The sequence below is a fragment of the Mytilus galloprovincialis genome, chromosome 13, assembly GCF_965363235.1.
Source record: "Mytilus galloprovincialis chromosome 13, xbMytGall1.hap1.1, whole genome shotgun sequence".
NCBI lineage: Eukaryota > Metazoa > Mollusca > Bivalvia > Mytilida > Mytilidae > Mytilus > Mytilus galloprovincialis.
The window spans coordinates 30,037,234-30,062,296 of NC_134850.1; the positions used below are offsets into that span (position 1 = coordinate 30,037,234).

The window sequence follows — 25,063 nt, forward strand, 5'->3', positions numbered from 1 at the left end:
AGCATGAAAATACATTGCACCTTCCGAGTTGTTTATGACGGGCCCGGAACTTTAAATGTTCTTTTAGTAATATCAATTTATAATAATATAGCCGAAACCCAGCTGTCAAAGATACTTTTAGGTAAATAATTTTGCATAGATAACCCAAAAAAAATTGTTTGAACGAAACATTAATCAATTGAAAAATAATGCCTCAAATTACTATTATCTCACATAGTAAACATATTTGTCGCATTATTTAAAAAAAATTTTAAAATAATAAACTGGATTTTGGGTGAATAGTTATACCATTATTGACTGGTTTATTTACATTTTATTCCTACTATTTTTGCCTTCACCAATGTTATCGTAACAGATAGTCAGCTGAGAAACTCAAACATGAAAGGGAAATTACGATGTCAATAACAGTCAATCGTTCTAGCTTTAAAGACAGAATTGTTGAAAATGTAGCGAAGGCTATAAAAGCGGTTAGAGAAATACACTTTAAATAGATATATCATATTTGTATCATTTGCTCCAAGAAGGCCAAAATTATAGACAACTTTCATATTTTCTGTATTTCCCTATGCATATATGGCCCTTACAAATTTTATCTTGGTTGCATTTTCTTGATGACAATGTTTATGTTATTACATCACAGAACAAGTTGGTTGATCAATTATGTTATCTTGCCATTTTGACCTTGCAGGGTTCTCATTAAGCAGGTTGGGAACAAACCCTCTATATGGTGATTATACCTGTATAGAAGGATAATCCTTCTATAGAGGGGTATTTTTGTTTAGACTGGAATTAAATCAAAATAGGGCAGAATGGCATTTTCTACTTATTATGGCAGTAACCTGCAACAGTTGATGCACCAATTTGTGTACTTAATTTAATATACACATGCCCAGTTTGCTGCTTATCTGACTAAATATACAATCTATTGTTCACCATGATTGAAAGCTGTGATGATCAGGTAAATTCTACTCACTTATGCCTCACTGAACAGAATTTCTATTGTTAGATTTAACATGCAATTTAAAGGTCAACTATTCCTTTTGTTGTTGATCAGGTGTTCAAATAGGTATACAATAGATTGCAAGTTTTGTCACTTTAGCAGAAAACTGGTCATCCCAATTTTTAGTAAAGTGCATATCTTGATGCATATAATGCTAGAGATTATAGCCAATATAACTAGAAAATGCCATTCTGCCCTAATTTGCTTTAAATCTAGTGTAAACAAAAATACCCCTCTACAGAGGGATAATTTTATCCCTCTAAAGAAGGATTATCCCTCTATACAGGTATAATCACCATCCAGGGGGTTTGTTCCCAACCTGTTAAGCTGTACATGTTTCCTAGGCACAACATTTTCAGTCTGGATGTGCTATTTGGTATAAATCCATGTGACAGCATGATATGCCTGAGACCTGTCATCATCCAAATTAGCTCTCGTCTACATCACAAAAAAGGAACTCTGCTTACTTGATTTGGGGGGGGTGGGGGGGGGGGGTGTACCTGTAAAGTGTGAACTGAAATAGAAACAGACTTTTGTTTCATTCTGTTTCTATTTCATTTCCCACTTTACAGGTATGCTTTCTTGGTAAAGATAAATCCCAAGAGTGAAAAAATAAAAATATGAAATAAATGTGACTTTTGCTAGTGGTACGAAACCAGACAATATGGAAATCTGTTTCAACAAGATTTGCCAATCGAACATCTGTCTTTCTGTCAAATTTTAACTTGTTAAGTTATATCATTATAAAAAGTGAAAGGTATAATAAAGCCTCATTTATGGCCTCTTGAATTTGAAAACTTTTATTTGTCATAATTTCTTTAATCACATATGTAAATTTTTCAGATTCAAGAGATTCAGATTTACCATACATCAGATGAACCAGTGGTACTAACAAGCGATGACAGACCAGCAAGAAAACTGCTAGAACATCTTGATCATGTTTTCTTACATGGGTAATATAATTTTGATTTAATGTACATGTTCATCCATTTTTCATCTGAAGCAACACAAACATGACAAATGGTATTTTTAATATTAAAGGGATGATTGGAAAAATAATTTCATAATGTCAAATGAAGGTTTTGTCATAAGTTGCTAATCTACTCTACATGGCCATATGCCATACTTCAGCAGGGTAGTTCCAGTAACACCTGCCTAGTGTACCAATTTTAAAACACTAAACTCTTTAAGACAAATTCAAGATATAGTTATATTATTAGAAACACTGACAAAAATTCTTGGACAAGAACGTAAATTGATGAGATTAACCTAGTTTTGTGAGTTTTAAACCATTTTCTTTTTCTTTTTTTAGGTTAAGACACATCACAAATGGATATTTGAAAATTGTATCAGAATTTAGTACTAAAAGTACAGTGAAAGATATTAAAAGATTGACCAATGTATCCACGGATTTAGGAAGAGGTAGATATAATATAAACAGTATTTAGTTACCATAGTTATTGAAATTTTATTGGAAATGTTTCCAACTACATGTATTGCAGTTCATTCAAAATTCTGACCAACATGACCAAATAGCACTTTACTTCTTCAAATCAAATCTTTCAACTGGTCAGAAATGTTAGTTTAGTTTAAACATATTTATTTATAGTGGATTGGGAAACAAGTTTTGCAACTTATATTAATCACTTTGCGGGTGCGAGTGCTGCCTTGTAGCGACATTAGCCTACTCTTTTTCGAAATCTACGAGGGTGTCTTTAACGTGCAAGAGATATGGCTCTCTCTCAACACGGGTCAACCATTTATTGTTCCCTTCCAACGGACTATCATCGTTTCCTCAAGACCATACTCGCAGATGGTGTCAAGGGAGAGCTGAAAATTGAGTTCCTGAAATTTTCATCCCAAACGGGAATTGAAATGTTAACCAACTTGCTGAAGAAAAGTCACAGTCACATCATTAATGTGTGAAGTGATAATTTATCAGGGAAAGAATCCCACTGAATTTGAGTTTTACATTTCAGAGGTCAAGGTTGCTTTTTCCTGAAACAGTTTTCCTAAAGTTGGTTTTGGCTGTATCTCACTATAAATTAATCATAAACTGAAAGGACATGTTTACTTGTCCCTCCAATAATAAAGGTATTTTGAATTCTTAAAATAAAAATATTTTATCTTCATAATCTTTCAATAAATTTGCAGTTTGGCAATGCAGCTTTGTCTTATATTGCAGGTAGAGCATGGCTGTCCATAGCATTGAATGAAGGTCTCATGGAAAGCTATTTCAGATGCTTTGAAGGGAATATAAAACTGGTAAAGAGATCCTATGTAAGAGATGCCTTAGTTTTAGATCAACAGGTAAGGCAAATTGTATGGGGGCATTATAATATATAATCATGGAGAAATATACAATTTAAAAGAATTTGAAGGAAATAACAATATTTTCCAAATATAAATGCATTTAAAAAGTAAAATAACAAAAGAAACAAACTTTGAGGAAAATTCCAAATCGAAAATCTGTAAGCAAATGGCAAACATCAAAAGCAAACATCAAACAAATGGATAATATATAATTATGGGTCGTAGAAAAGGTGAATATCCAAAATTGTCAATACAAGAAGGTTATTTTACTTTGGGCTGAGCCCTCATTGAATTAACCTACTTGTGTTGATAATTTTGGATATTCCCCTTTTCTACGAGCCATAATAACAACTGTTAAACCCTATTCTGGCTGGTAAGATAACATTTTAGTTACCTACATCTGTTTTATGATTCCCCACCAAATCTTCTTTGAATATCATTTATTGCTTTTTTACGAAATTTTCCTTTGTTCTTACTGACTTATAATTTCCAATCTCAGCACAGTAGAGTGATATGAAAAGTTATCGCTAGAAACTAAGGGCACAAGTGCCGTAACATCGTCATAGGTAAAATAGAGATAAACAGATTATCATTGGTCATCTCAACTTGATAGCTTTTCTCACTTAAGCCATTCTCAAGCGAGAAAATAAATCTGGTTGAGATGATTAAAGATAGCTATAAATATTATGCCTGCATTTATTTATGTACTCATAAGAGAACAGATTCTACCTTTTTACCCTACAGATAAGATTACCTTTATAACTTCAACTATCTTCAGTTAAAAACATTTTTCATAAGAATTTTTTGTTAGAATCGATAATGTGTAATTATAGATGATTATTGATCATCTCAACCAAATTGATTTTCTTGCTTGAGCCAGTACTGTGAACGTGAGAAAAGCAATCTAGTTGAGATAACCAGTGATAATCTGTTTATTGCTATTTTACCTATGATGACGTTGTTAGTTTCATTGACAACAGGCATGTGCACCCTTAGTTTCTAGCGATGATAGTTCATTTCACTCTGCTGTGCTGAGAAAGGAAATTATCAGTCAGTAAGATCAAAGCAATAATTATTTTCTGTGTTACTGATGACAGCTGTTCATAAAATGATGAAAAAAAAACTTTTTCATTTGAAATTTAAAGAAAAAGTTCATTCTTAGCAAATATTACTGATACTTACCTTTTAAAAAAGTGACAGTCATCTTCTCATCAACTCATCATGCTCATTGTATAAAATGTTTCAGGCCAAAACATTGAAGAAAAACAATCAAATAATGAAATTATAAAGTTTTTCATCACATCTTATTTTGGTTTACCAGTTAGTTTTCTGCTTTCCTTAGCGTGAAGTTGTATTTAAAGAGGAACTAGCTACGAGATATATAAAAAATCTTAAGTATGATTTTTTTTTTTGTTCAATCATTAATGAAAGTGAAATAATAACTTGCTTTTATCAGCTAAAATGGTTCAATTTTGTCAAATAAAGCCAATAAACATTGATAAGGAATTATTCACTTGGAAGTGAAAAACTCGACCTCATTAAATCCGTATTCATGTGAACTCCAATTTAAACCCATATAAAGAGATAGAATATGCATGCATTGCCTGTGTATGGTTATTTAAAGGAAAAGAATGTCAACATTGAAAGTGAAACATAGGTAATAATTTGATTGACTAATTCGATCCACAAAAAATCTTTCTTATAAAGGTAAAAACGACGATAAACATAAATTTATAATTTATAAAACAAAATTTAACAGACCTATAAAAATGTAATTGCACGAGCTGCTTAATCTATTTATATCTCTGTTTATGTTTACATAGCTTATATATGGTCATAGAAGGTCAACACGAAAGTTAATTAGATGGCGTCTTGGCTAAAATTCTTAAAACGAAGCTACATCTTGTTGAGACCATGTCCTGTAAATTGTTTATTTTATACTTTTGATAGTTTGGAAAAATATTTTACATTGTTATGAACAATACATTAGAATTTGAGACAAATTGTGAGCATGAATTTGGCAGCTAGTGTCCCTTTAACAGGAATAATGCTAATTTGGTAGCTAGTGCCCCTTTAACAGGAATAATGCTAACTATTTAAATTTTTTATATTTCAGAGACTAAATGTACTGATAACACTTATATCTGGTATTGAATTGGTTGTCTTCCAGTTAGATTATGTAAGTTAATAACTGATTTTTGATATAAATTCTATGTTTAGTTGTTTAAGGAATGACTAATATTTTTTCTGTCTATGAAGAAATAGCATAAAAAATCTAGTACACATTGTACCCATGTTATTTCATAGTATGCATCATATTCTTTATGTAATTTCAAATAGACAGAAAGAACATTACTGTTATTCCTTATAATTTAATTCTAAGCTCCATTTTAAGCGATCATAAAAATCTGTTGATGACATCACAGTCACACCACAAAACTATGTCTATTAGCTGATAGACAAAACACTGTCAGCCAATCAGAAGACCTGTAACATCCAAAATGAAATGATTTTAAAAAATTCCATTTTTTTGAGTCTTTTTCACTTTAGGGGTAATTGTACATTCATTTATGTTTAGGGTTAGTTAAGGGTTAGTGTTAGGAGAAACGGGGTAAAATTTCATCTTGTATACACTTTTTTTGTAGAAACACTAACTCTTGACTAAATAATAGTTTTTTTGTGTATGGAATCTTTGATAGTAATTAGATTATATTCTATAAGATTTATCTGGGTCAAATCAATAAAAAATTTAATAAAGATTGAAAGTGCAACTATGAAAAATATATTTACAATCCAACTTACCCTTTCACATCATTATTCCAAACTTTCAAAACCACATCTAAATTAATAATCCAAATTCCCGCAACACTTAAAAAAATATAGCATCCAAACACGAGGATTAGAAAAGTTGTGCGAGGTCACTGACCGCAACTCGTTTCTGATTAGGTAATAAAAGAATCCCCAAATTCATTCCAAATGAATGATCAGTTTCCGTAATAAAATATTGTGTAGATATTTTTTATTAATTATATATTTTTTGTGAAGTAACAAAGACTATGTGTAACAACTATAATAATAGTTTGTAGTTTAATGTATTCAGATAATTAAACAAATGTATTTTTTTTAGGTAATTTTACTGAATATTCTCCCTGTGTATTCAGTGGTAATTAAACAGGGAAACTTGTTGAAATGCTGTACACAAAGTTTAATTGTTAAACAGCAATATGTGCAATAAAGAATCAATTAGAGTGTTAAAAAAAATAATTCTATAAGATGATAAAATTTGAAATCATATTCAAGTACAATCAGAAATAAATAAAACCACAAAAAAAGAGGAGAAAATGAACTAAAAACACAAAATATTTATACCACATTTTCTTTTTTATATAAAAACACAAAATATTTAGAAAGTCTTATTGCCTTATTGTACATGGTATATAATTATTCTTTAGGATGTGCCATATCTTGACCTCGGAACAGCTCCACCTCAGAGCAGAAGTAGGGCAGAGTCAGAGGAGTCAGAAAGTGACAGGCTATCACTTTGCAGTATGGACAGTGTTGCTTCAAATGTCAGTAAAAATATGGTAGGTATTTTATATAAAAGATGTAATCAACTATAGGCAATAGTTCTGCATTCAACAATGAGCAAAACCCTTATCATTTAGTCAGCTATTAAAAGCTTTGACATCAAAATGTAAAATAATTCAAACGAAAAAATGACCTATATATATATAGAGATAATTTATGAAAAAAAAATGAAAAAAAAAGTAGGATAACACTCTGACTTACAAATTCCTGACATGATTCAGATTCATGTAGAATGTGGCAGGGGTTAACATATTTGTAAAAGCTCAAGAAGTTATAGTTCGTCTACGATATCCGGCTGTGTATAGTACACAGTTATGTATATTACACACACCCTTTTCATCCCCCCCACAAATCTTGAAAAAAATAGTTATAAAAGAATTGAAAAAGTTTAGTTCACTATAAAAATTCTTTGGTAAGGACCTATTATTCCATGTATTCAATCTCCATTTAAGTCTTTTATGAGATGAAAAAAGCATATAGAAAATTGTTCAATAAAATTATTTTTTGTAATATTTTTTGTTAAATCAAATATTTGATGTATAGAATCATAGAAAGATAAAGACACTAATTTGATGAATCAAATGACCTTTGATGTATTTTATTGGTAAGGTTGTCAATGTTAAATTTTATGATTAGGTCTGCATTTCAGTTAGTTTTTAGTACCAACTTAGAAGAACTTTATTTGAATCTAAAATAACTGTAATATGGAAGTTTGCAGGCTAGAGGGGAGGGATACATTTATTTTTTTTCAAATTTACCAGCAAGTCACTGTTATTTTGTTACAAATGTATGACTCTAATAAATTTTATTTATTAGATTATATCTCGAAACAGTCCTGTTATGGTTGATGATGATAATAGAAGTCATAGCACACAGATGAATGGTTATCTAGGACAGATTGATGAAAATATTGAGACCAAGTTTGATAGATTGGACAGTGTAATAACAGAAGATATTGAACCTGAAGACACCAGTATAGAGGTCATACATGTAAAACGAGGTAGTGGTAAGGCAAAAAAACCAAAAGGTAAAAAGAACAAGAAGGAACCAGTAATAGGTACAGTAGGCGCAGATGAACAAAGTCCTAAAAATTCAAATGTTAAAAGACCTAATGAGTTAACGTTAGATTTGACAGCAGGGGAGGTTCAGGAACAGTACGAACACATAGAAAATTTAGAGAAGGATGTAAAACCCTTCTACAAGTTAGCCCATAGTGTGAAAGAAGATGAATTAGTAACACCTGATGAAACAATACATTTAAAGTCAGATAGTTTAGTTAATGAAAATCCTCCATCTTGTTTGCCAGATGAAGAAAAGACAGATTTCTATGATAAATCATTAGATGTTTCAGAAAAATCTGTGAGTGACGATGGTGACAATTTTATTGAAGACGATTATGTTCAGGAATGTACAAATCCAATTAAACCTTGTGATAATGATCAATTTGCAGAAAAAGTGATTAAAAAATTCCAAAATAAACATAATGTTACTCTTTCAAGAAATGGAGATTTCTATAACAGTGGTAGTACATTTGTAAATGAAGCAGACAGCGTTAAGAATGATGTCGATGAACTTGATAATAATACTCATAAAAGTGCAATATTTGAACATCCTGGAAATGGGGATGTTCACACTACATTGAAAGAACATTTAGTCCCACAAAATCAAGATATTAAACCAATCGATAACCATGAAAATGATAATTCAGTTCACAAAAATGAAGGGCAGCCAACCAAAGAGAAAAAAGACCTTTCAACCAATGAGAAGTCTTCTACTACCCAGATGCAGGACTGGGTTGATAATATGATTAATAACCAATCAGGTATTCAGTTAAGTCATCACATGTATGAAGAAGAACCGGAAGATACAAATCTAAATGAAAGCATGAACAAGAGTGAAAGTTTAAGTGAAGGAGAACTTAAGTAAGTTACTGTAAACCAATTTATTTTTCGCAGAATCTTTATTTTGTGTTAAGCCTTTTCTATCCCAATTCGCACCAATTTACTTGTTGAAGTTAAACAAGGAAAGATCAAGGTTTTAAACTTTGTGAGGATTTACATTGTATATTTTTGTTATTATTTGTCTCCCGAAAGTCGCGAAATAAAACGCTCATGTAAAATAGTTGGTTTGTAGTATTTGTTGAAAGTATCAATCATGCAGAATTGGATATCATATGAGAAAAAAAGTATGATATAATTGCCATGTGAACAAAATATGTTTCTGAACTGCTTTCATCAGGCCGGCGAGGTATGCTCTTCAAGATGAAAAAGTGTAAGAAATTATAAATATGAAACCTTTTTGGATATATTCCTGAAAGACCCATGCAAATAATGTTAATGTTAAATTTAGCTCTGGATTGTGGTGTACAGCCATATCAGAATAGATGTATAAATCTGGGAAGTTAACAAGACAAAAAGTTAATTATAAAACAAAAAAATAATGCATTTATCTCTTATATTTTCTGCAATATTCTTGATTGAATACTTTCATAATAGGAGCAGTGGCAGATCCAGAACTTTTCCTAAGGGGGGGCCCGCTCCAGTCATGCTTCAATGATTCCCTATTTAATCAACCAAATTTTTCCCATGAAAGGGGGGCCCAGGCCCTCCAGAGCCACCCATGATCCGCCTATAAGGAGAACATCTGTATAGAAAGCACATGAAATAGAAAAAATTGTTCTTAAATTTGTCTTTATATCAACATATCTCAAATTGAGGTGTTGTTTAGGGTATTTATACATCATTCAAGGTGGTCTTCCATGTGAAAATGTACCGAAAAAATTGTAATCACATCGTGTTTAAGCATAGATGAATACTTTGTACAATGAATATTTTTACTCAGCCTTTTATTGATTTTCAGTTTAAGATTGAATAAAATTTAAATACATGTAAATAACTGAAAATTATTGTATTTCAGATTGGATAATAATACCCTATTATATTTGATGTTAGATGTATTTGATAATTCTGAAGAACAGTTTGTCAAGGTTTGTTATATTATATCATTATTTTAAAATCTAATTTATAGACAAAAAATGATTTAATTCTGTTTTTGCAGATAAGAACGGGTATGAATGTATTTAGAATTTAAAAAAATCACCAAACCATAAGTTGAAGAAAGATGATAAATATATTTTATTTGGTTCTGAATATGTGAAGGAATTTCTAGACTTTTTTCTTCTTGAAAGTTGATACCTTATTTAAGAAAGGGCAGCAGGTTAACAAACATAATGTCAAAAGAGTATTGTTGCACTGGAAACAAAAGGCAATTCTTAAGGATGTTTGCTGCTCAGTTTCAAAATAAATAACTTTCCATAAAACTAGTATATATGGATTGGGGATTAATTGAGGAATCAAAAAAGCAAAAAAAATATAGGGGTCAATGTGCTTGTTTTCGAGATATTAGCCATTGGAATATTGGCGGGAAAATGTTCTCTCTTGATTTTTCATTGCTTTATCCTTGACCATTTAACGTTCTCAAAAACTCTTAAAAAATAAATAAAATTTTATAAGACTTTTACAAATGGCTTATAATTATACATGTAAAAGATTTATAAAAAGAAAAATGGGGGTTCATGGGCAAATTTTTTTAAGGCATTCAAATGGATAAAACCAGAGGATTTCGAAAATCTGACAAAAATTCCAAAACATGACAAGCAAACATCCTTAAGGTGGTACCAAACACTTAAATAAAATTAACATCATTTGATCTTCATAAAATTTTGACAAAATGTTTTCTTTGACCATTACATTTTACAGAAATATAAAAATTACTAAAAACTTGAACCACACACTCTATCAGAAAAATTTAATTGGATATATAGCAGTTTGACAAACACTTAAATTGATCATTAATTTTATTAGGAACATTATATTTTCTTAACAATAGAATGTGATTAAATGTTTAGCTGATATTTATAGAGTTATCTCCCTGTTAACTTACCTTAACTAGAGTTTCATGTTTCGGATACAAATTTATATCTTATTTTCTTTATAGATATTTGCCACAACACAGGGTCACACAGACGGAGAATGTATTCCAGTATTTTTAACACTAACAGACAGATCCATTTACTTTCTCAGTCAAAAACAGAGTGATCATAGATTTTATAAAGACATTTCTATACCTTTTTCTTCAGTAGATTTTATCAATGTAAGTAATGAGTCACAAATGATTCAGAAATATGAAACTATGCTGTATATTCCAAATAATCAAATAACTTTGAATTGAAATTGAATATTGGAATTTTATGTAACGTTTATGTTCAGCATATAACAATTGATCGGCCATGTGCACATTTATATTTTGTAATAACCTATTTATAAAATATAGAATTGAAATGGGGAATATGTCATTAAGAGACAACAACCCGACCAGAGAGCAGAAAATGCTGAAGGCCACCAAATAGCTGCAATTGTTATAAAACAAAATTGAAGCAAAAACTGAAATGCTGCAGAAGCCTTGATATGAAAAAGAAGATATGGTATGATTGCCAATGAAACAACTCTGCACAAATGTCACAGAAATAAACACTTATAGGTCACTATATGGCCTTCACCAATGAGCAAAGCAACAAAGGCTATACTGCATAGTCAGCATTTTAGAAATACAGAACTGGTTCTATTGGTGGTCTGTTTGTTGCAGTGTGTTCCCATAAATTCATGCAAACAGCGTGGGCATAATGTTTGTCTAGTTAAAACTATGATACATTTAATCTCCCACAGATTGGTATTAATGGACAAAGTTTTCATGTGGTGTGTACAACCAGAAGGAACCAGTATTGGATTACAACAGGGAACCAGGTATTAACAAAGTAAGTTCGCAAATTAATAGTGTTCATAGTCAGATTTAGAGTAAGGGGGCATGGTGCATAGGCCCTGTATTTTGTGGAAAAAAATTGGTTGGTTATCTAGAGAATCACAGAAGCATGATTGGAGCTGGCCCACTCTAATGAAGTCAGGGGACCCCTTATGAACATTTCTAGATCTGCCACTAGTGTTGTATAAAAACTGTATAATATTAAATACATCATCAGACATTTTTTTGCATAAAAAAACTTCTTTTTATCAATACTCTCCTTTATTTTTTCCTTTTTTAAAACTTATATGCTTATTAATTAAAAACCAAACTTGCTTTTTTTCATGCCTATGGAGTTTAGTTTCAAAGTGTTATTGTGATATCCCAATAGTATGGCTATTGTTTCTACAGTAAACCAAATGAGTAAATCTCAAGTATTGATCTTATTCTCTAATTGATGCTTTGCTGATTACCTTTTGAAATTGTATTGAATAGCAACCATCAGCCAAGAATAATAGTGTTTGACTAGTTACTGTGGATTCTTAACTATTCATGGTAATAAAAATTATATGAATTACCATTTTACATTCAAGTTTGAAATCCATCTTGTAGCAAACAAATGGCATAACTCATGATCACTTACATGAAATTTGTAGTTTCAGAGGAGTTTTGGCTCATGAAAAATGGTCAGTTATTTAAGTAATAGATAATACATAATGTAATTATCTTCTTTCTTGCTGTCTCATTAGCAAAAACATTTATCCGCATCTCTATTTATCAATATGTACATGTACGTATAGATGTATATAGTGTTTTAGTTAATAATCCTCCCACTAAGTTATTATAAAAACAAACATTTAGAGGACAAATTCTCTCATCAAGGCCAAAGGTCAAAGCCACAATATTGAAACGGATACAACCAATATTTAAAAGAGTTGAGCATTTTATTTTTATTTTTTTAATTAGGTAAACATGTTCAGTTTGAACAAGCAAGAAAACATCTGAATTTCAATGAAAATCGAGAATAAACAAATTTGTATGGTGAAATGGTGCATTTATTTCATTGAATTCCAACTAGGTATACCTCTCTGAGGTATCACAAATATTCTTATGGTATAACTTTCGATCAATGTTGTAGTGATGTGAATGTCTATATGACACAGTTCGTAGATTTATTTTCAAAGTTATATTACTTTTCGAATATCAGATGTTGTCAACAAACTTTTTCCAAAGTAATGCTCATCACATCTTTAATACTAAAAAATATTTCTGTCAATTATCTGGGACCTTATTTTTTACTATGATTTATTTAAACATAATTTGTTTTTTGTAGAGCTATAATAGACTGCATAACAACAATCTGTAACCAGAGTAGACTTACTGCAATAACAGTTGACGACCATGCTACTGCACAGAAAATAGCTCTAAAGAAATATATTAACAAAGAGTGTCCAAATGAGGTATGCCAAAAAGTAAAATCACAAAAATACCAAAATCCAAGGAAAATTCAAAACGGAAAGTCCTTAATCATGGTAATCAAATACCAAAATCAAAAGTTCAAACACATCAAACAAATGGATAACAGCTGTGATATTCCCGACTTGGTACAGCCATTTTCTTATGTAGAAAATGTGGGTTAAACCTGGTTTTATAGCTAGCTAAACCTCTTACTTCTATGACAGTTGCATAGATTTCCTTTATATTGACAAAAACATGTGAACAAAATAAACAGACACAATAGGTAAAAGTGTCAAATTTAAAAAAAAAAGTTGATTGAGTTATCTCCCATGGTATCTCTAGTTAAAGTTATTTTACACAGGTAAGGTTCTCAGCATGCAGGATACAACTTATAGCTAACCAGATGATTTTTCTTATTGTTGAAGTCTGTACTGTTTCATATAAATGCTAACATCCACTTCATTTGACCTTGGGTGATTAATTGTTTCATTGGCAAATCATATCAGTCTTCTTATTTTATGCCCCACCTATGGGCATTATTTTTTTCTGTCTGTGTGTCCGTTCATTTGTTTGTTGAATAAGCTTTTGTAACCTGTCTGTTTTTTCTATGAATAAAAATTAATGGTGATGTTTTGCCCCAACAGGACACAACTATCTGTTGCTATTCACTGGTCCACTGGGACACTCCTTCAACAAAGGGAAATAACTCAGAGAAGCTACACAGAGAGGGACATTTATTGTACAAATTACATGAACCACCAGGAGGTTTAATGGCCATGGGTAGTCAATATCTACAAAATCCAGTCTCACTTATCTATGGGCAGTCATGGAAACCAGCTTATGTTGAACTCAAGTAAGTTGCTGAGCATCAAGACAGTGTCTCGATTTATTTTATGCTTTAAAATACTGAAAATTGAGAAATTATTGCGTGCATTTATTATTGAGATTTTGTAATTTTTGACTTACATACGATTTTAATATTTGCGATATTGAGAAAAAAAGTTTTAATTATTGTGATTATAATCCTGTCGCATTTTTCACAATAATAAAAACATTTCAATAATTTCTTAATTTACAGTATTTGTATCTTCATGTAATTTTCATTAACTGAAAAAAATCTACTCTATGGTAGATGATTTGGGCTGAATTTTCAAACTTCACAAAGTGGAAGGTAAAAAGTAAATAAATTTTTTTTGTATTTTATTCTGGCAAATACGTATACATATACAGAAATGCAAAATGGATTTATTAAATATTTTATAGTGACATCTTCAAATTTGAAGAAACTGCCTTAGTCGTTATGGTACCTGATTGCATTGATTCTATACTAAGTCAACCAAAACCTTGAAACTATTTGCTTCTTTAGGTTTAGCCCATGTCATTTGGAAGTGACTGCCCAGAGTCAAATTAAAGCTAATTTCCTAATGTTTGTATAGTATAACTTTGGTTGGCTTGCTTGCTATGTTTGAATAAACGTTTTTTTCAATATAAAAAAGAAGATGTGGTATGATTGCCAATGAGACAACTATCCACAAAAGACCAAAATGACACAGACATTAACAACTAAAGGTCACCATATGAGCAAAGCCCATACCGCATAGTCAGCTATAAAAGGCACCAATAAGACAATGTAAAACAATTCAAACGAGAAAACTAACGACCTTATTTTTGTAAAAAAATGAGAAAAACAAATATGTAACATATAAACAAACGACAACCACTGAATTACAGGCTCCTGACTTGGGACAGGCACATACATAAATAATGTGGCGGGGTTAAACATGTTAGCGGGATCCCAACCCTCGTCTTAATCTGGGACAGTGGTATAACAGTACAACATAAGAACGAACTATAAAAATCAGTTGAAAAAGGCTTAACTCATCAGATGGACAAAAATACAAGTGGACGTGGCCCGGTACTTATACATCCCGACACAAAAAGACACAATGAACAGATCTGAGAGTACTCGCAGTTATCTGACAGCTAGTTCAAAGCCACTAAAAACTAATAAAAAAAATCATGCAACTTAGACTAAACTATCAATCCATACACATCCAACATCCAATGGATTTAGTGTAAAGATGTCAAGTTTTGTAATTAGGATTGACACTCTTCAAACAATATATATAGGCAATATTTGTACAATATACAAATAAAGCAAGCAAGCTAATCAAAGTATTGCTCTACATGCAGTAGGAAATTGGCTCTAATGTGTCATAGAAATTAACATGTTTCTGTAGACCATTTTTATGAACTATGCTTTAAAATAATGCTCATATATTTAAGTATCTTTAGTAACAAAAAATGATACAGTACATATATTTTGTCATTGGGGCAATTGTTAAAAAATATAAGTCACTGTAGCTTTATTCAAATTTAATAAAAACCATTTAAAAAATTTGCTAATAAATGTACTGTGGAGTCATTTATTTTCATGGGTACCAATTTTCGTGAATTAAGGAAAACTTATAACATGTTTTTGGATATAAAATTTAGCATTTTTGCCAAAGTCTACAAACAAGCCTTTAGAAAATGTGTCATTCATTGAATATTTGATTTCGTGGTTTGTATGTACTCTTGAAATCCACGAAAATTTGTATCCAATGAATAATAATAAATCCATAGTAGTCCATTACATTGTTTTTTATTTCTTTTTAGGGATGGATTACTGTGTATTTATAATGACAAGAATGACAGTAAACCAGTACTGTTTGTACAGATTGGTGGAGAGGAGTGTAGTGGCTGTCGGAGAGCTAAAGATACTGACAGGGATCATTGTATACAGATCATCAAATCTGATGATTCATCAATACAGCTAGCTCTAGCGTCAGGTCTAGAAGCCAGTGATTGGTTACAGAGTTTGTGTCAGGCAGTTGCTGAGGGCATTGATTCAGTTAGTTTTATATATAATCTAGTTATATTGTAGAGTTTTCAACTGGTCTTGAACATAGTAATTGATGAGAAAATTTCAAACATTTTAAAGTGCAAGTCTTTGTAAGAATCAGGTTAGAAAAAATTTAGAAACATGGTAGAAAAAAAAGCACAAAACACAACCAACCCATCTTGATAGTAATCTCATCCTTGACTAGAAAAGGAATGTCCTTTGTTTCAGCGTGTATCTTAATTTGAGAAATGTTTAGGAAAATTTTTGTTATAATGATAGCAAATTATGGAGTTATCCCCCTCCTTTGTTAATTTCTAGATAGTGCATTTTAACCAAATTATATCTTGAAATACCATATCAGGGAAAGGATGTTATATTCATTCATCATCATCATCATCATCATCATCATACATCCTGAACTTAAATTAATGTAAAGTTGAGCAAGTTTTTGTTTGTCATGTTTTCACCACTGCCTGATTCTTAGGCAGATTGGCACCTAAAAGAAAGGACACCCTTTACAATTTCAATATCAACCATTACGCAATCTGGGCTGATATGCAAAGAACTACTTAAGTTAAGATACCTATTCAAAGTAATAATTTATCATAGGAGATGTTGATTTTAGAATTGGAGTAAAAGACCATGAACAAAACACGACCTATTCAGGAACTTGTATTTGGTTTCAGACAAGATTTAACTGTCTGATTGTGTTATTGTGTGGATCAGCCAAATGAGTTTTGAATACTGTAGTTTTAATAGAGACATTTTAAATCTGTCATGAGTTTTGGTGTTTAACAACACTTTTGGCATGCTTGGAATTATCATGTCCCCCAGTTTTTATTGGTAAAAGAAGAAAAATGGCAAAATATTTAAAGAATACAAACCTACATTATACTTTCTAACTTAAATTTTACTGTAAATTCAAATATTATTATGTGCATTTATTATTGCAAAATGTGAGTTCAATTATTGTTGATGTATATTATTGCGATACTCACCCAAGCACATTATTCACTTTATAAAATCCTTGCAATCATTTTTGGATCAACAGCTGTACTTACTTTCAAGCAACCATTACTATTATATACATTACAGAAAGTCACAGAAAAGATGGGATGTATGGCATGCTGTTTGGTTATGTCACAGCAAAAGTTACTGATGTGTCATGAAGATCTACAATCCAGTTTTTATAGAACCCTAGGAAGTGCTAATGTTATAGACGTTACATCAGTACTAGAGGACCCTAATGTGAAAACTTATTGTGTTCTTGTAGGTATTTAAGTTAATTGATTGGTAGAATACTGTAATGTAAACCAGATTATTTTTGCAGATACTTTATTTTTAGCTCACCTGGCCCACAGGGCCAAGTGAGCTTTTCTCATCACTTTGCGTCCGTCGTCGTTGTCCGTCGTTGTTAACTTTTTCAAACATCTTCTCCTCTGAAACTACTGGGCAAAACTAAACCAAACTTGGCCACAATGATCATTGGGATATCTAGTTTAAAAAATGTGTCCGGTGACCAGTGATTTTGCTAGCCCTCGTCACTTTCGTATTTTACGAAAGGATTTTCTCATTGACCAAAGTATTTCAAATCAATTTCGTCACTTAAATTTTGAAAGTGTAAGAAAAATTTCGCAATAAAAACTATAAATCTACCCGTCTTCGTGTACTTGACAAGTTTATGACCTCCAGGTAATTAACATTTTCAACAGGTGTTACAAGTTGTGATTACAACTAGTGTTGTAAACGGTTAACCGGTTAACCGTTCGAACGACCGAATACCGAATACCAAAACTGCTAACCGGTTAACAGGACTTTTTTTCAATTTTGATAGATTTGATATAAGTTTGTATTGAAATCATTAAATAGTTGTGTTTTCTTTAAAAATTGTCGTCGTGGTAATTAATTTGACTGATCAATTGTCCAGTATATTGATTGGTATTCTTAATTCAAAAATATAAAATTATTTATAACTTTTCTCTCAGCTCGGGGCAAGATTTTAAGGAAACATAATTAGTTTCATGTTTTTTTAACAGTAATTTTCAATCAGTAATACGATTAATTTTACCATTTACTTCATTATTTCATTTTTGATCTTATATTGTGTAGACCTACATCTCAGCGGAATTTGCAATCTGCGTCGTGCAAATTTTTGTCATACTTTAAACTAAATGCTAACGCAAAAACTGTGAAAAAAGCAAAATAATGTGAATGTAATCAATGTATACTTGATGGTACGAATATCAGGATTAATCAGTTTTAATTGAAACACCCCACATTATTTTTGGATACAACAAGACAAAATGGAAGATTCATCGGTTTCAGACATATTCAATTTTATGAGATCAAGACTTTTTTTTAATTTTTCAATTTGAAATTAGTACAATCGCCATAGTTGATACCGTGTATTTGATTATTAAAAGTCAAACTTCGACAGGAATCTTCACAGACAAGCCTTATAAAACCAAAGGTCAAACTTCAATTCATCGTATTATAAAAACGTAAATGTATGACTTGGATGGAATGTAGTCACATTGACACTCATATCACATATTCTCATATCTTTGTGTAGGATACTATAGATTAGGCCTTTAAACATTAACTTAAACTACCGGTTAACCGGTTAATCGGTCGAACGATTTTACGAGTAACCGGTTAGGCAAAAGTGTACGATTTGACAACGCTAATTACAACTAATCTGCTTATCGCCATCGGATAGGTCACTATTCCGTTAATTATTAATAAACCCCATAATTGAATGACCATCATAATTATTTCCCCAGGAAAAATTTCAACAACCAGGAGTATAGTTTCGTCATTTAATCAAAATTGTAACACCCCTGACAGTTTGCATTTGAATTTCAATATTTTTCAAACGATTACAATCTGAAGTTCGTTTGTCGTAGATTCGTCATTCGAAGGCATTTTCGTCATATTTGTTTTAAATTTTCATCAAAAGTTTTCAACAATTTCCATTTAAAATAAAGAACTTTAATGTGTTTATTCAAAACTGTCACGAGTTTAACAGGTACTTCCTGTATTGTGTTCTACGCATGCGTGAAAGTATTCCTTTGACTATTTATAGACATTAAAAACGTAAAATACCAAATCATTCACATGTTCAGAATCAATTAAACGAGAGAGACACAAATATATATATCTTACTAAAGGAATTTAAATAGAAAAAAATGATAATTTCCTGATGAATCGTTTTGTATTTATTATCCACGTGTCACTTCCCGTTTTCGTTTCATTTTAAAACCGAAATTAGTAAACGTGATCTATTGTTGATTTTTTTACAACCTCTTTTCAGTCATTATAATAGTTCCAAAAAGGATTTTATACATTTCCAACTTGAAAGAAATGATTTCCAAATATCGATTTAGACCTTTTATAAGGATAATGATTATGCAGTGAAATAATCATTGCAAGTTAATTTCTGCTGTGATTCCTTGTTTAAAAAAAAATAGAATCCATACTTTTGTTGATCAGGAATGACCCCTGGAACAAACTGAAGAGAAATTGTGAAATAAATTTCTGGATTCCATGTCAGAATCTTTCATAATAATGGCTAATACAGTCAAATCATACAATAACTGCCAATCATGCTGGCACCTCAAATCTGACAAAGTCAAAAGATGAAGCTAGTATTATACATCATTGGTCCCTTGCTTTTACACAAATAAGGTTGATTTTTATTTTTCAAAGGTGACTAAAGCCCTCAAAATCCTAGCTTAAACCATGCCGGTGACACGGCCAACCAACCAAGATTGCTGCCATGGCTAAAAATAGAATATAGGGGTAAAATGCAGTTTTTGGCTTACATCTCAAAAACCAAAGTATTTAGAGCAAATCTCACAGGGGTAAAATTGTTAATCAGGTCAAGATCTATCTGCCCTGAAATTTTCAGATGAATCGGACAACCAGTTGTTAGGTTGCTGCCCCTGAAATTGGTAATTTTAACAAAATTTTGCTGTTTTTGGTAATTATCTTGAATATTATTATAGATAGTGATAAACTGTAAACAGCAATAATGTTCAGCAAAGTAAGATTTACAAATACGTCAACATGACCAAAATGGTCAGTTGATCCCTTAAGGAGTTATTGCCCTTTATAGTAAATTTTTAACCATTTTTCGTAAATCTGAGTAATCTTTTACAAGTCCTTTTTAGTCCACTTGGCAGCAATTTTATTTCCCCATTTTTCGAATTTAACTTGATGTATTTAGATAAGGGGAAATAACAAATTTTACACATTAGTTATGATATGTATACACATATATGTCTACTTTCAAAGTTGCAGAAATTAGTTGATTTTAACATACACTATTTAGAACATTTCCTTCACTTGCTCTAGGGTATAACCTTTGGACTTTCTAAGAATTATAGATGTGTAGACAGTTATCCAAATAAAACAGAAAAATAAGAGATAAAAACGATAGCAGGGTGTATTGATGCTCATCTTGCAGTGACGTTGTTTTTGGAGTCAAATTACAAAAATCTATTTATAACGATAGAAATTTAAAACTGTGTTGAACATTAGATGGCTTAAAAAGTAATTGATAATAGAATACTAAAAAATCAAGAGAAATATCTTTATATGGTTTATATAACTCAACTTTTAAAATTCAAAACCTAAAACTTGAAAATTGTTCTAGTATTGGCATCTGAAAATTAAAAAAAACACTAGATATTAGATATGAAACGTCCCTGTTTCTATGGGACAATCTTTAGTAGATTTCGTGTTTGATTTCATAAATAATTAGGGTCCCGCCAAAGGCGGTCCCCTATAGTGATCAGTCTGTCCGTCCGTCCGTCCGTCTGTCCGTCCATCTGTCCGTCCGTCCGTCTGTCCGTCCGTCCGTAACACTTTGTGTCCGCTCCATATCTAGAGAACCATTATGATTTCATACTTTATACTTTACATGTTTATTAACCACCACCAGAGGGCGTGTCATGATGTATGTACAACTTCCTAGGTCAAAGGTCAAGGTAAAAAAACTTTGGTTTCAGTTGACAACCCTGTGTCCTGTGGTGAAGATCGTGTCCGCTCTATATCTTGAGAACCGTTATGATTTCAAAGTTTATACTTGACATGTATATGAACCAACACCAGAGGGTGTGTCATAATTTATGAACGACTGCCTAGGGCATAGTTCAAGGTCAAAAACTTTGGTTTCAGTTGACAACCCCATGTCCTATGGTAAAGATTGTGTCCGCTCTATATCTTGAGAACCGTTATCATTTCAAAGTTTATACTTGACATGTATATAAACCAACACCAAAGGGTGTGTCATAATTTATGTGCAACTTCCTAGGTCAAAGGTCAAGGTCAAAAACTTTGGTTTCAGTTGACAACCCCATGTCCTATGGTAAAAATCGTGTCCGCTCTATATCTTGAGAACCTTTATCATTTCAAAGTTTATACTTGACATGTTTATAAACCAACACCAAAGGGTGTGTCATAATTTATTTACAACTTCATAGGTCAAAGGTCAAGGTCAAAAACTTTGATTTCAGTTGACAAACCCATGTCCTATGGTTAAGATACAATTTTTTAATGCACATTATTCACAGCGGGGCCCACAGAGATGGCTCCCATCTCAATGATATCTAGTTTATTCTGATGCACCCAAGTTCTTTTTCACAGGATCAGAATTGAATCTTTCTTTTGAATTTTAAAAATGATGAAGAGGATTTAGATAATAGAAAAATTTATTAAATTTGTAAAACAACAATCATATAAGAACTCTAAAAATAATTCCAGATCTTTGAATCCCATGACACCAGCGTTAGCAATGAACAGTGGGTACTTCATTTTAACTCAGAACAGGAGAAGTTACGATTCGTCAAGTCGCTGTCAGATTGTTGGAAAACACATTTTGAGGTAATTTTATAATGATATATTATACACAATATACAATTGTATCTAAATAATAAGAAAAAAAAGCATATTAATTTGCACAATTGATGAAAAATTCGTAACATTTTGTTTTAAAAGATACATTGTACAAGTGTATTACTTATTTTTATTTCATTTGGTAAATTGTTCTATATTTGAGAACCTGAATATGTAAATGTTTTCTTTAAAAAAATTGATTTTGGTTTTGGAAGATTTAATAGTTTTTCATAAGCTGAAAGTAAGTTATAATTTTGATTACCAGTAAAATAAAAAAATTTTCTTGTAGATAATTAGGAACCATATCATTTAATGATTTAAATACAAGTATTGCCTTTTGGTATTGAATGCGTTTTTCCACATTTAACCAGTGTAAACTATTAAACAAAAAACTGGATGATGTCATTGTGTCAGCTTCTACAACCCTAGCAGATTTTTTTAATAACTTATTAAGTTTATTTATTCCACTTTCATAACAACTTCCCCACATATTGCAACAATAATCAAATAATGGCAGAATATAAGCATTAATATAGATAATATGTATATGCATAGGTAAATATTTTCTTATCTTTTGTAATAAATTGGTTCTATTTGATATTGTACATGCCATTTTATCTATTTGCTCATTCCAATTTAGGTTTTTGTCAATATATAAACCAAGAAGTTTTTCACAATTTAGAAGTTGTGCTCCTGTGAAATGTAAACAATATGGAAATTTAACATTGTAAGCACTGTCAGACCTTTAGTTCTCATTGGAATCAAATGAAATTTATGTCCAAGGTTATCATCTGCATTAATATGTTTAACACTAAAGATGTACGGATTAAATATGTTTGAACTTTTAAAATTTAAAGAATATGCAAATTTGTAATTTTTTTTGGAGTTATGGCCCCTGGATAGAAAGTAATGCGGAAAATTCCATTATATGAGAAAGGGGGACATTGGAAACTTTGTAGCAATCTTCAATCAATGATTAAAGGATTTATGGCATTGAGAAAATTTTGTGTAAATGGTCTCTAATGAATATGATTAGGATGGAAATTGATAATTAATGATATTTAAAATACAATTGTCAGAATTATAAATTATTAAATGGCACCAGAGTACTAATAATTAATATTTATTCTTTTGTTTTTTTTCTTTTTAGGTTGAAATTCCTGTTTTTCCTGTGGATGATTTTGCTCTTATGAAAATATGTCAAGAAATGGCACTATTACTGAAAAACAAATTGACTATAAAGAAGTCTTAATGCTTTAGTAAATTAATTAAGTTGTTGACTGTGATATTAATCTTTTATGTTTTTAAAGATACCAAACTCTGACAAAGCAATATGTTAATAGGATACAATATATGTTTATGTATATCGTGCTTAGCTTTCAGTATTTGAATATGTAGTCCCTGAATTATCGTACTGAAAAATACAGAAATTGTTTGGTGCATTCATTATTGCGATTTTTTTTTAGAATAACAAAAATGCGAGTTATTACAATTTTCGGCAAAGCTTAGCTACATACAGAACATGTATCATATACCAGGATGTGAAAAATCTTGTTTTTGTGAAACTTGTGTTGTCACATTTGTCTCCCATTAATAAAAACCTCACAATAATTTCAGATTTACAGTATTTAAATATACACTTTGTTATGAAAGTTGAACGCGAAAGCTCGGTCAGAATGAAAGGTCAATCTGAATCGATTATTGGTGTTTTTATGCTCAAAACAGCTGAATTTCTAGTCAAACCTTCAAGTCATTGACTAAAATGTCACAAAAGTAAAAAAGAACTTTTTCAACAGTAAATGTTAAATTTTTGCAACATTATAAGGACTTTAATGTTTGCTTTTATTTCATGGAAATCATGCTATAAATTTAGACAGAATTTTACAGTACATGTACATTTGTACTACTTTTATTTTAAAAGCCACAAGTTCAAAATGGTTTCATTATGGTGCAGACTACTGCAGATTTAAATTAACCATCTGTTTTTAGGGTTACATTCTGTGGATTCATTTATTTTTGGGGTTATCAATTTTCGTTGGATTGAGGAAATCTTGCATTTTCGTGAATATTTGAATTCGTTTTTTTGCCAATCTTTGCATACAAAGCCATAGAAAATTTGTAATTCGTTGAACATTTGAATTCGTGTTTCACCTATACCCACAAAATACACGAAAATTGGTTTCCAACTAATAATAATGAATCCACGGTTTTTGGTACCTGTAGAGTACCTGGACATTTTACAGATACATTATTTTAAAAATGAGTGATTTTAATGATTTTATTTAGATTTGTAATTAAGTGCTGATTGAGTTCATTTTGTTTTAATCCATGGCATTTATTTTGAAAAATACTCATTACAGAAATATACATACTTTTCTGTTTTCAATTCAGATTCAGGTTCAATATTTTCAGAGGCGGATTCAAAGGGAGCAGGGGGCCCAGTCCCCCCTTTTTGGGGGGAAAAATTTGGTTGATTATATAGAAAATCACTGAAGCATGACTGGAGCGGCCCCTTTTAGGCAGTCAGTTTCTGGATCCGCCACTGGTTTTATTAAATTCTCTCCACTTGTATAACATAAAAAATGAATATCTATAATACTAAAATTACGAGGTCCAATTTGTCAGCTGTCATCATGTAAAAACGACGAATCAAAGAATTCAACTTTATATATAACTAATATAGTACAAAGGTGTAGATTAAAAATTACACCACTCCAGGCCCTTTTGTTTTCCACGTAATTAATATTGCCAATAATTAAGAAGTTCCGGGTCGAGTCCGATACCGATACCAATAGTATATTCACCTGTTACCTATTACCTTATCTACATGTACGTTCCGCATCTGACAGGCGCACCACCAAATGGTGTATTCAGGATTAATATGCTATATACACGGGTCATAATCACAGGATTGACACTACAAAATTGTAGTATTTTAATCAGTAAGACTTTCTAAGATAACAATACGAATACTAAACATCTGGACTAAAAATAAGGCGTATAGGTACAGTTTTTAATTTGTTAACGGGCATGACGTAAAACAGCGAATCAAAGGTTTAGATTAAAAATTACACCACTCCAGGCCCTTTTGTTTTCCACGTAATTAATATTGCCAATATTTAAGA

At 31.2% G+C, this 25,063-nt stretch overlaps 1 protein-coding gene across 1 annotated transcript; it reads left to right on the forward strand.

Annotated features, from left to right (window-relative positions):
- The first annotated feature begins 331 nt into the window (after positions 1–331).
- On the forward strand, positions 332–23,530 carry LOC143057302 (pleckstrin homology domain-containing family M member 2-like). The gene is made up of 16 exons (XM_076230599.1): positions 332–467; positions 1,844–1,953; positions 2,313–2,422; positions 3,186–3,310; positions 5,430–5,492; positions 6,766–6,897; positions 7,718–8,823; positions 9,818–9,887; positions 10,898–11,053; positions 11,626–11,714; positions 13,032–13,158; positions 13,801–14,009; positions 15,815–16,049; positions 17,136–17,309; positions 21,807–21,926; positions 23,089–23,530. The coding sequence occupies exons 1-16, from the start codon at positions 396–398 to the stop codon at positions 23,188–23,190; spliced, it is 3,000 nt and encodes a 999-aa protein (XP_076086714.1). The 5' UTR covers positions 332–395; the 3' UTR covers positions 23,191–23,530.
- The last annotated feature ends 1,533 nt before the right edge of the window (positions 23,531–25,063 follow it).